General features: G+C 53.4%; 2 protein-coding genes across 2 annotated transcripts; both read left to right on the forward strand.

The window, feature by feature from the left end:
- Positions 1–1,433: 1,433 nt before the first annotated feature.
- Positions 1,434–4,299, forward strand: BESB_058510 (protein kinase, cAMP-dependent, catalytic chain; the record flags this gene model as incomplete). Its single annotated transcript, XM_029364265.1, has 8 exons — positions 1,434–1,503; positions 2,157–2,344; positions 2,551–2,614; positions 2,739–2,859; positions 3,019–3,164; positions 3,323–3,470; positions 3,727–3,895; positions 4,204–4,299. The coding sequence occupies 8 exons, from the start codon at positions 1,434–1,436 to the stop codon at positions 4,297–4,299; spliced, it is 1,002 nt and encodes a 333-aa protein (XP_029218973.1).
- A 3,357-nt stretch (positions 4,300–7,656) lies between these two features.
- Positions 7,657–12,331, forward strand: BESB_058520 (Tubulin-tyrosine ligase family protein; the record flags this gene model as incomplete). Its single annotated transcript, XM_029364266.1, has 4 exons — positions 7,657–9,707; positions 9,966–10,312; positions 10,834–11,015; positions 11,447–12,331. The coding sequence occupies 4 exons, from the start codon at positions 7,657–7,659 to the stop codon at positions 12,329–12,331; spliced, it is 3,465 nt and encodes a 1,154-aa protein (XP_029218974.1).
- Positions 12,332–12,669: the final 338 nt, after the last annotated feature.

Genomic DNA, 12,669 nt, shown 5'->3' on the forward strand with positions numbered 1-12,669 from the left:
CACACCATGTAGTCACTGTTAAAACTGTCACGGATAATTCAGCAGGTCGGGTTCCAGCGGTGACGCCTAGACTCAGCGTGCGTGTACCGAGCCTCTTTGCCGACTCTCTGCGCGTACCTATAGAATGACTCCTTCAAAACCGTACATAGAAACGACATTCAAAACGGCTGCGGTGCCCTAGATGACTGGTGATGACTTAGGGCATCCAGTGACTGCGCTTAACCCTGCACGGATGGACAGGGTAGAGTTTTTAGCGCTGCAGACTAATAGCGCGAGCGACGGAACGGAACTAGGCGGGGACTCAGAAGCTGGTTTGCGTATGTGCGTATTGTTGAAATCCTCATTGTTTCATCCGTGGCGTGCACCAAGGTGGATATTTGGTTGTTATGCTGCATCCAGCTCCAAGCGGCTGTGTATATACACGTTCTGTCACGGCGTGTATTGGATAGGCAACTCCCCAGAAGTGTAGTACATTACGGAGGTGCTGTGCTGAATCATCGGGAAAGAGAACGGCCGGAAGATTCCTATCGCTTCTGTTGCACAGAATGAACAGTCGCAAACGTGCAGAAGCCAACGAGCGCGCAAGCGTCTGGTCATCTCGGCGCGGGTACGAGCTGTCGCATTTCTCTGACCGTGAAACTTTTGCATTTCAATCAGTTTGGATATCCGCTTCAGCTTTCAGTGTGGACATGGACCAAGATACCTGAATCAGGCAAATCGCCCGCATTCACAAGGTTTTGCTACTGATAGCAAGCTCAGAAGGCGGCCATCAAGCCAGCTTCGCTTCTGAACGGTGACCCGGAAAAGCTGGCGCGCATGCTTCTGACCAACGGGGCGGGACAGAGCAGTTTCAATGGCATGATAGTATCAAAGCGGCCGTCTTTAATGCTCCGGATAGATCAAGGAGTCTTGCGGTGGTGTGTCCTTTGGAGTGACCTTTATACGGTTTCGCCTACGACTCGGATGTGATAAGGAGTTACAGTAACGGTACCGTTGTCGACACGCCTCATAGGTTGTTTACGCGAGCGCGGCATTCTGGACGTGATCTTAGTGAGCTATTCATGATCCAGACCAGATAGATAGAGTCCCCGTTGACATGGCCAGTTAAGGCCACAAGGCCCACACTTGTGCCATTGCTACCACTTCTCTTCCAGGGCGTACGTCTGTTTTGAAGGGTCGCTATTCGCCCCTCTCGCTCGCCGGACCCCTCCGGAGCTTCTTGCTGCGTAACACGAATGTTATTACACGTTACTACGCGTATGTGCTTTGAAAGTCCCAAACAAGTTAAGCAGTTCACAGCGATAATTGCTGCGGAACGGTGATCCTCGCAGTCCCTCCTTTCCCTGTCTAGAACAGGTGCTGCCACAAGCAGAGCAAACAATATCGATCTAACTGTCCAGTAGTAGTTGAATCACATTGACCCCCTTAGCAAAATGCAGAAACCTCTACTTCCTCCCGGAACGGGCAAGGAAGCTTTCGAGTTCGGCCCAACCTTGGGAACAGGTAAATCGAAATGATTTGTTGTTCGGATTCTCCGGGTGGTCCATTCTCGTGCGGTGTCCTCGTGCTGTATGGCACCCCGTTCGCTGGCAAAGTGTACATTTCAAAGAGGCGGCCCAGTAAAAACTCAGGAAGGCCAGCTCATCTCTGGGTGATCGGTCCTCCGAGTAAAGGGCCCTGAGCATCATACGAGTGAGCGCGCGTAGTTGTTGCGGAAACCCAGCGGAAGATGCGGAGGACAAGCTCTGTGTCACAAGAGAACAGATTTAGTAGCTAGAAAGCTGCTCATCGAATTGCCGTTGTATACGAGTTCTGGATAGACAGATGTCTGCTCAATAGCGATATTTGCTGTGTTCGTCGCGGGCAGCTGTGCAAATTCGTTCTGAATGAATTTGGCTCGCAAGTTGACAAAATGTCTTCCCTGGTGGATTTCAGTGTTCGACGTCACGCCTGGTGGGGAAGAAGCACTATTGCGTAGACGCATCTATTATTATTTGTAAAACCATAATGCTAGCTGGAACATGTGAGATCTATTGTCCCACTGGTATTTCGTACACCAGGGCGTACGCAGTAACCCAAATAGACCAGATCGCCATATTTCCGTCACTTCAGATGGATTTATTCACTTTCATGTACTGTGTACGTCTCTGTCACAGGCTCGTTTGGAAGAGTTAAGTCCGCCAAGTACTTGAAGTCAACATCCACAAATGTTGACGATCCTACACAAGTGCCTCCCAGGGTCGCCGTAAAGCTGCTCAAGAAGGCTGCCATTATCAAACTCAAGCATGTTGACCATATTATTAATGAAAAAAAAATTCTCCTTGCTTTAGATCATCCTCTGACGGTATGCTGCTACAGTACTGTGTTGCCTTAGCTGTGGCTGCACGAGAGTTGCATCGCCAAAAAATGTACCTGAAACCATCGGCGGTAACCAAGTGACAAACCTGGAGCCAAGACACCCCGACCCCCCTCCCAGAAAGTGGTGGAGGCGTTCCACTCGCCGTCTTCTGAGGTGAATCCAGCACTCCTCGTCTCGTTCCTGTCTTTCAGGTGCGATGCTTCGGAAGTTTTCAGGACAGCCGATATCTCTACTTGGTCATGGAACTCGTGCCAGGTCAGAATCAGGGGAACTGAGACGACAAACAATGGGTTTTGGGTCATTTCAGTGCACATATCCGAGGTGTTCCCCAGAGATATGTGTCGTAATACGGGTGGCTGTTTCTTGTGCTGTATCGCAGGCGGAGAGTTTTTCACCCACTTAAGAAAAGCCAAACGGTTCGATAACGATACAGCCAGGTTTTACGCCGCTCAGATTGTCGATATATTCGACTACCTTCATAGTCAGAACATTATCTACAGGTGAGTCAATGGCAGTGAACCTGATGTAGAGCAAGCTTATGTTGGTTTTGCTTTCTATTGTGCCGGGAGCGGATCGCAACAACGCAGACAGGCTCTGCGAAGGCTTCACGGGTCAGCGATTGCAGAGGAAGGCATGCTGTGGTCCTCTGTCTTCTGCAGAGACCTCAAGCCCGAAAATATGCTTCTGGACAAGGACGGATACGTCAAGCTCACCGATTTTGGCTTTGCCAAAGTCGTTGAATTTCGAACAGACACACTCTGCGGTACTCCGGAATACATTGCACCCGAGGTGCTGTTGAACAAAGGTGAGCTCCGCAGTTCCTTTCCAGCGATCCATGGTTACACTGTTCAAGCGGAGTGCGGATAAGGTATCGTCGTGGAACTTTTGGAATTACTCTGACCGGGTTCATACAGATCCTCCTGCTTAAGGCAGAGACGACTGTCGGATGTTACGAAATCTCAGGACACGGAAAACCAGTCGACTGGTGGACATTGGGAATATTGATCTACGAGATGATGGTTGGCTACCCGCCCTTCCTTGACGACGACCCTCTCGGCATCTACCAAAAAATATTAGCAGGGAAGTTCGTTTTTCCCAAGTTTTTCGACAAGTAGGTGGTCGCCCCTGTGCTATGTGCTAATTCTGCAACCTCATGTGGCGGTTGTTTCGTATTCAAAACACACATCACATCGCTCACATCGGTTGCTGGGTCTCCTGGAGCGACCTGACTTTGGAATCACAGTATGCATTGGTGATCTCAAACACACGCCGGCCCTGTTATTCGCGCGAGCCGCCTGCCATACATCAGGCGTTTGGCGCTTGTCCGCGACAAGGATCATCATGCGTCCTTTTTTCGGCTTCTGCAGGGATGCGAAGGTGCTGGTGAAAAAGTTGCTCCAGGCTGATCTATCCAAGAGATGGGGGAACCTAAAGAACGGAGTCAAAGATATCAAGGAGTGCAGATGGTTTTGCACTGTCGTATTCGAGGACTTAAGAGCCAAGAAACTTGTCGCACGCTACAAGCCTACCGTGAAGGTTAGTGTGTATGCCCTCGGACCGAGCATATTTCCGTGCATATAGCCGCCGCCGCGTCACACCAACACATCTTAAACAGCACCATACATTATCGTACTGCTTTGCCATATTTCCTGGAAGGGAATGTGCCCCGTTTGAGCAATGTGCGCTAAACTGCTCGTTAGGTCGTCGTTGCGCACTATTTGTGATGAGCAGACAGCTTTGCACTGATACGTAGACGATTTGAGACAGCGTAACTGGCGCGTGTACCTCTGCACGAGTTTTGCTTGAGTATCCGAAGCCACCAGTTGCCTTCTCCCTGCCTTCAGGGCATGGATGATCTTTCTAATTTTGAGGCGTACCCCGACGAGAAGGACGACGCCGTGCCAGTGGACCCGATGAAAGATCCTTTTGCGACGTGGTGAACACGGGCGGGCCCGGCAGCTCTCCTCAGCCTTGCCGAAGACATCAGCAATACCGATTGCGAAGATGATGCATTCACATCTCCAACCGGCAGCCACGACATACAAACCACCAATCGCTCGCCATGCAGAGGACACGCCGTATGCGTGTTTTTTTACATATGAAACGAAAGCACGCCCTTTAGCATCGGTGGGGCTTTGTCAAACAGCAGCCGCAGGGAATCCAGCGACTGCCCGTCGCTGTTGAACCGATGCTGTGTCTGTGTGTGTCTTGGTCTAACCCTGTACAGTGAAACAAGCCCTCTCCCGCAGCAAAGAGCCCCCATTGATGCGTGAAAACAGATAGTGGCCTGCTCAGATGTCTAAATGACTGCTGCCATTCCTCAGCTCCTCAGCGCACGCCGAAAAAAACACTATTTCGGTTACTTGGTTTCTCGGGCGTGCCAACCTCGTGGGCCCCCCGAATCACCTCTAAATGGCTAGCCTCTACAGCGTGCATGATGGTAGCACTGATGCTTCCCTGATGGGCGACGATCCAGCATGAAGATCCCACACAGGGGTCCCTGCGCAGTTTTATACAGAGTGACAAACTCAAGAGCCTGGCCCGGGCGCGCCGACCCGTGAGAACCGGAGACGTGTTACTACTGTGAAACACCAAGAAAGCTCGAACGGCACACCCGGCAGGCTCGTACTCCTACACGCACCCTACCAAGTCTTCTGTGACGGTGCCTTCTGCCCCACGATCCCCTGTTGATGAATGCGGGATAGGATGTACAAGGAGGCAACACGGTCGCCGCGGCCGCAAGAGAAGAAAGTGTAGATCAAGAGCTCCTTGGTGAGCAGGAAGCTTGAAAAGGAGTGCTCCGTCGGGCTTAGAGCATCACCCAAACTACTGATTCTTAGTTGTTCTCTCTCAGCTGGTGACTTCTACTGTATGGGGTTCCTTCTTACGGCGCGGGCAGACTTCTCCATCAAGGTAACATTTTCCTCTCATCCGTGTTCCTTGAACCTGCCACCGCCGCCTGTACTGTGCTGGTTCCTGAGCTGAGCAGACAACTTCTCTAAGTTTTCTTTGAGTATATCGCGGCCGCTCGAGACATTCACACTCCAGGTGGTCTTTTGTTTTGGTACCTATGTGGTATGATTTGTGACAACACCTCTCGATACGTATATCTGCTCAGCAAAATCCTTTGGACGTAAAACCGCTGAAAATGAGTACGCAGTATGCATCGGTGTGTGAAGTTCGGGTGGAAGTCTGAAGAACACTACTGATGCCGCACAGCAGGTGAGAGCGGCATCCCATTGGCGATCGGTCGAGGCCATGAAGGGCTGTGTCTGAGGGTGTGTGCAGCATTGCTCAACCTGAAGTGAGTTGCCGTGATCGAATTCTAGATGCTTGTGGCCTAGTCAGACCCAGCGGCCCGCGCAGCAGCCGCATTCTGATTTGACCTCGCTACACAAGGCTTGTAATGCGCAGCACTATCGGCTGCTGGAGGGTACCTTGCGAGAATAGTTTATGCAGAAGTCTGGTAAATGGTTCGCAACGATGTAAGTGAAGGCTAACGTGTGTGATAGTTTGATGTAATAGCGGATGCGGTCCAGTCTGCGGGGCAGAGCGAAAAAAGCATGCAGGGATCTCGGTTCCTCTAGCCCCCTCACTCGTCGTTCCCACCACAAGCCAGCCCCTATGCTGTCACGTTTCCTGCATTGATTCAAGCCATGAGAGCGAGACGAGACAGGGGACTGCCGAGCCCTTGCTAAAACAGAGGCAGCGTATGTGTAGTAGAGTAATTGACGATGGCAGGGCACAACTGAGTCCTCTGCGTGTCTGGGTGCCATGGATCTAGACCGCATGCACCCGAGTTTCGGAGCGCGTGGAGGAAAGGAAATCGAACGTGGTGGAGAGAACCCTGAGAAGCTCGATCCCGAAGCAAGGGGCGCTACACGCTGCTTAGACAAAAAAACGGGGGAAGAAGGCAAGCACTCCGCTGTTCTTGCGGAAGCAGAGTCGAACGGCCCACCGAAGCAACCTGTGGAAGAGGACATATATGACCTAGGTAAACGCGACATCTCCGATATCGCCGCCCCACCAGATCTCGAAGGGTTCTTGCAGCCTGAAACGAGAGAAAGACGTTGTTTCACGTCGTGCACGCGAGGTGTAAAACGCTGGCAGCACTGGGTGAGCGACCCGAAGGCAGAGGCATATCAGGGGTCCGGGGGCCGGCACAGGAGCCTTTAGAGAGAAAATTAAACATCCTTACCTTTCGGTCTGTTTCTGATTTCTTGCGCGTAAATTCCCACTCGCTATCTGTTTTGTTGTCCAGAGCTTGAAGAGCTCCAAGCACTAAAGGACAGCTTACTTCAGGTTATCCAAACAACAGTTTCATCATCTCACGAAACCCGTTCCAAGCTAATTGGTCTCCTAAGCCTTGTGGAACTCGAGATAAGAGAAAGGGAATCATGCGCTCACATGATAAGCACCATTATCACCATCCAGTCGAGGGTAGACGCGCCCGGTCCGGTCCAGCCTTTTTCAACAACCGAGACTGCGCAAGCAAAAGAGGTCCCAGTTACAGCGAGCGTGGGCGGCAATGACAACGAGGAGGAACCAAAAGGCCTCTTCTCTTCCAGGGGCAGCCCTGACGGCGGACAATCGAAAACTTGCGACTCGTGCCCAACAACGTCAACTGTTTCAACATTCGCAGTATGAGTAACTCGAGGCCAATGCCGACACTGAGCACGTCGTCCACGCCGTACGGGCGTACGGATTTGAAACGTCAGAAGGAAAAGGAATCACGTGTCCCGCTTTTTCCATCAGCCGTCACACACCCACGAGACCCTCTCACGCAGAGAGTTGTTCACTGTTTTTCATCCCGGTTGCCATATTGTTTTAGCGTGGCCACCAACTACAGAAGGCGTTCCAGCGGGTGCTTCCGCACCCAGGAAATATGACTGCACAACGTTGAAATCTAACGAATTATCTGCTGGTGTGCTCGCGCAGTCATCCTACGCTGAGCAACCTGCGTTCTGTCTCACCAGGCGCTCGAGAAAAAGTTGTTCGGGAAGACAACAGACACAATACCGCCGTCAGCTCCATCTGTTGCTTCAGAACTCGGCGATCGCCCAGCGAAGAAGAAAAAGGTTCGTCTGTAGGGGATACTGCTCGACGCCCACGTAAGGGATTCTCCTTCCATATTCTTACTCACTGCACAACAGAGGATTCCAGCGTGCCGTCGGTTTCTCTCTGCCTTTTAGGGTCCCCCTCGGAGAGTGAGACCCCTTAAAAAAAAGGAAGTTGATCGACTCACTGTCTCCTCCGATGGATTGCCATCTCACAAGTTTGGTACCCTCTGGGCTCAGATGACCAACACGGGAAAGAAACGGTGGCAGAAAAAGGAATCTTCTGATACTACCGAGAATTTCCGCGAGACCCGAAAAAAGAGAGTCAAGCACGCGCCCGCCGGTGTGACAACGGACAAATCCGCTTCTGTGGCAAACAGGAGTTGTGTAAACAAGGGCAATAAAGTTCTCGCATATACGAATGCTCTCCCACATGGCAAGACAAAGGCTCCGGTTTGTGCAGAGAAGCGGGAGGCCACTTCAGGCGCCACAGAGGATACAAGCGAATCCACACGGACTCGAGATGGAAGCCAAATCGGGGGCCAGTTCTCTGTCTGTAGCCGAGAAGCTGATGCTGGGAAGCTCCAGACTGACAACGAAGTCATCCCCCGAAGCGCGTCTCTCGTATACAACTCGGGCAGGTCCTGGGGCCGAGAGAGTACGTTAATTCGGAGCGTTTCTGAGAGTACCCATTCTAGGGCACCTGCGGCGAAAAGCACTGCTGATGCTGCCGCGAGCACAAATACTTCCGCAGCGACCTGTGCGTCGGATAAAAGTAGTGACCACGCTTTTTCCTGCAGAAGAGGCCGAGGCCCACAAGCTGAGAAGCCGCAGGCCGCCGCTGGTGCCTTGGTCAGGAAAAGGAGCTTCGAGGAACAGAACAGCACCAGAGGCAGGCGGCGCTCGAAGTCCTTCGCGGGAGCTTCCGAGCGGAATCCTGAGCAGTACAGCAGCGAAATTGCCAAGGCTTCGTTCCCGGAAATTGGTGCACCGGGGGAATCGATTGCCTACAGCGATGGAAAAGCTTTGTATCGGGCACGCTCTCTCTGCACTGCAACTCTCACCCGCCACGGCCACAGCCAACTGGGCCGGCGACTCGAAAAGCAGCAGACGCACGAGAGAGCATTTCGCCGTCCTAACGTTCGTTCCATCGGCCGCGAAGACGCATCCGACGCCTCGCTATTTCTTTATGTTGATCATGACCTGGCGCACAAGTCTATTCGCAGCTCGGCACAAGGCGTGATAGGGGCCATTGCCACGGCCCTCGAAGCTATTCAGCGGCGCTTGCCTCCGGATTCCAAAGAAGACGGCCTCCACGAGAGAGCCAGACTCTCGGCAGATGAACTTCCTGCAGCACCACGGGTTACCAGTCTACCAAGTGAGATGCAGAAGAGCGAGGCTCGAGACGGAAATTCGGCGGCTCACGCGAAACGAAGTGGTGATGAAGGGAAACGGCAAGGAGGCCGCGAGCGACCGGAGGACGACGTGCGAGGCCGGGGCCTACCCGGGTCGCATCCGCCACGTCAGGCCGCTGCGGGAATAATCCAGGCATGCAACCTGCCAAAGGACCAAGTGGATGACGAGACACTTCTTTCCGGTTCGTCCGTGGCAGCAGAAGCGACGATGGAAACAGTGTACAACCTGCTCGCTAGCGTAGACGCCCATCATCTAAGGGCCACAGGCGAGGCCGCACAGTCCAGTCTACTGCGTGACCCCCCGTGCGATATCGGATGGAAAATCGAGTTGGGCAAAGACGACACGGTGGACGCAGTGAACCAGACGATTTCTATTAAGCAGAAAGAGGGCGAGGACTGCCGTGCGAATGTCCTCATCATCCCTGAAAGAGCGTCGGTCACTGGCAGTTGCGCTCCCCTTTGCGCTTCAGCTACACCGTGCTCCCCTGCCTCAGATGCATTTGATTCGTGGGATGGAACCTACCCGTCTGAAAGCCCAAAAGGCCGAACAGCGACGGAACCTGCTCGGCCACAGGAGCCGATGTGTTCGAAAGGGGATTCGTTTCCTGACCCGGAACTTCTGCGACAGTACACTCGGCAGTTTCCAACTCTAGGGGATCTCCTAACAGAGTCCGACAGGTCAAAACACGCTAGCATTTTCAGAGATATTCTCGTCAGCCACGGCAAATGCTGCGCCGATATCCAGGCAGCGGCTCGGCTACGCAACTCAGTAAACGCTGAGAGCCCTACAGATCCATTCTGCTTAGATGACGCCCTTCAGTCGCGGTATTTCAAGGTTGAGAAGAGCAGACCAGAAGTGTACCAGATTGTGTCCAGGTCAGCAGACCATATCAGCGTCACCCACGTGCATCGCCGAACGCGTGGTTTGCGGGGAATATCATTTCGTTTTTGGCATACCAATGCACCCGAAAAGGACAGTCGGGGAGCACGCCACACTAGAAAAGACAGCACCACAACAACGGGGCCTAAGGAATTGGAGTCGAGAGCGCCTAGCTAAGGTATCCGGGGCCGGAATGCGTCTGCCTTATCTCACGGGATAGAGTGTGAGGTGATACCTGCCGCTGGTGCGTTCAGCGCCTTCAAGAACCTTGGCGGATGGAAACCTCTGCCTGACGGGCCTCACTGGGAATACGCCTGGAACATCTTATGGACGTGGCGTCGGCCACGGATAGACTACAACAGGCTGTTGTCGTTCCAGAAGGTGAACCACTTTCCCGACGGCCGACAACTGACGAGGAAAGACAACCTCAAAAAGTGCATTGAACGGTTCCAAAAAGCCGCTGGGCGGCGGGCGGATTTCTTCCGTATCATTCCGAAAACCTTTCTGCTGCCGAAAGAGTACACATCCATGGTCTCGGAGATGTGCGAAATGCCAAACCAGCAGACCAAACAGAAACGTGTATGGATTTGCAAACCCAAAGGTAAGAACGTGTAGTGCATTAGATGCGCTAGCTGAGATGCAGAATTGAGTAAAAGTGGCTTTCAGCGCTCGTCATCTGATATCGTCGAGGCTTGGAGCTCAGTAGCGGGTGAACTCCATGACCGACAACCGCTCCTGCCGCTAAAAATTCCCTTAACGCGATATAAACCCCTACCACTTGCAGCAAGACCACAGTACACTACACTGTGTGGGTAGTTTAGTGCAAAGCTGAGTCAGTCTGGCGATAGTTCATTGTGACTCTGCCAGCAGAGCTCAATCTTGGGATGAGGCTCTCTACAACGACGCCTTCGAATGTTTTACTCGCGAGCCCAAGATGAGTACTTATGCAGGGCATATTGTTATATGGCGAACTCTAAAACGGATAAGGATCAAGTTCTTGTTTCTTCTTGAAAGAGACCCAGGAAGTCACAGACGGCATGCGAACAACTCTGACATTGTTTCGTCACGCGCATCTAGGTTTTAGGGTCCTCTTTGCGGCCCTTTGTGTGCGCAATGCTGCAGACAGCTCGCAAGGCCGCGGCATTTTCTTGACAAATTCCGTTGAGGACATTCGATACACCGATAGCCTTGTTGTGCAGGAATACATCGCCAATCCATTGCTGCTCAACGGACGAAAGTTCGATCTGCGTCTTTATGTGCTGGTGACGTCCTTCAATCCTCTGGAAGCTTTCATATACAAGCAGGTAATATACATTGCCCTCGTCTCCCGTACTGCCACAATCATTCGCAATGGGGTCTCACCGATTAAGGCAATAGTGTGGAAATAGAGTGACGCTCTTGCGGCTGAGAGGTGGTTCATTGTGGTCGCTCGGTTGAGCGGCTATGCGGCTGTCCGATACTGCTAACCCTCTAAGGTGGATGAATGTGGTGTGTTCGCATGCGCAAGCGTGGACACGCTCACGAGATGCGGCGCTGTGCTGTTTGGTTTTTCATTGGAACTTGCCTTCCCGAAGTATGAGGCAAACCGCAAGGAGAAAGCCATGCCTGAGGGACTGGCAGCAATCACTATTCTTCAGCGCATGCTGCTGAAGAGGCCTCCAAAGAGGGATATGGTTCAAAGCGCTTTGGCTCAGATCTTGGGGCTGGGGCGGAATGTGTTTCTCTGCATCACCAGGGTTTCGCGAGAATCGCGCGCGTTCCATTTTCCCTGGAACCCGAGCATCTCTGCAATAGGTTCATGCATCTGACGAATGCAGCGGTTCAAAGCGAGTGGCGGGACGCGAGCAGTGATGAGTCTGACAGCGACTTGGCGTCTCCCCGGTGCCGCAAATCGTCGCCCGCTTCACCCCGCTCGCCCCTCTGCCGCCGACGCGCGAAGCCCCGAAAGCCAAGCGCAGGGGCAGGCCCTTCACCCGGCCGTCCGGGGTCGTTGAGCCACAACCTGTTTTCGTCATCCGCCTTTTTTGAGCTGGGAAGCCGCGACACGGATGCGCATGCGGTGGGAAGACCTACGGAGGACCTGCACGCCGCGAACGACGCAGCGAGACGACAAGCGTGTGTCGCGCACGAAGCGGAGATCGAGAGCTGCAGCGGCGGGAGTAAAATCCTTCTTGACGAGCTGAGGCAGAGACTCGATCAGAGGGGCATTGACTGGGGAGCGCTTTGGCAGAAGATCGTGCTTGTCATTCTGAAGAGCCTCTGGTGCTGCGGTGACTCGATTCCCCACCATCCGAACGCCTTCGAGCTGTTCGGCTACGACATCCTCGTCGACGAGGACCTCAAGCCGTGGCTCATTGAAGTCAACTCGTCACCGTCCATGGGTCAGGAGCAAGAGGCGGACAGAAGGATCAAGCCGCGCCTGATAGAAGACACACTTCGCCTAGTCAATCCTCTCTCGTACGACCGCCTCAAACTCACTGAGGTGAGCTACGCGCATAACATCGCCACCCGTCCCTCGCGCAGACGGCTCATTCAAGACAACCGCGCGGCGCTGCCTGCGGGCGCTTCCACGCCGCATGAGCGTGAAGTCAAGTCGACTGCCGCGCGCTTGCTCTCCTGACGACGCGTCTGTCTGTCGGAGTCTGTGTCCTCGGCTGCGTGCAGATTATCGCGGGCAGGCTACACGAAACCGTGCCAGGCGACGGTCACCCTGTACACGTCTCGCCGCGCCGCCTCGTAGGAGCCTCGCAGCCCAAAGTTGGACCGTCGGAGTTGCCAAACGGCAGCCGATCCTGCATCCACACGCATCGCCCCAAGGGGCCGGGCGATACAGACAAGCCTCCCTTCGATCAATGGCGAACCGTCAACAGGCGCCTCTCGAAAGAGAAGCACCACAGAGATCTCCTCGTTCTCTTTCGTGAATGCAGGCCGCGGGAACACGGAGAGATGCCCGCGGAA

This window comes from Besnoitia besnoiti, chromosome V, assembly GCF_002563875.1.
Source record: "Besnoitia besnoiti strain Bb-Ger1 chromosome V, whole genome shotgun sequence".
In the NCBI taxonomy this organism is placed as follows: Eukaryota; Apicomplexa; class Conoidasida; order Eucoccidiorida; family Sarcocystidae; genus Besnoitia; species Besnoitia besnoiti.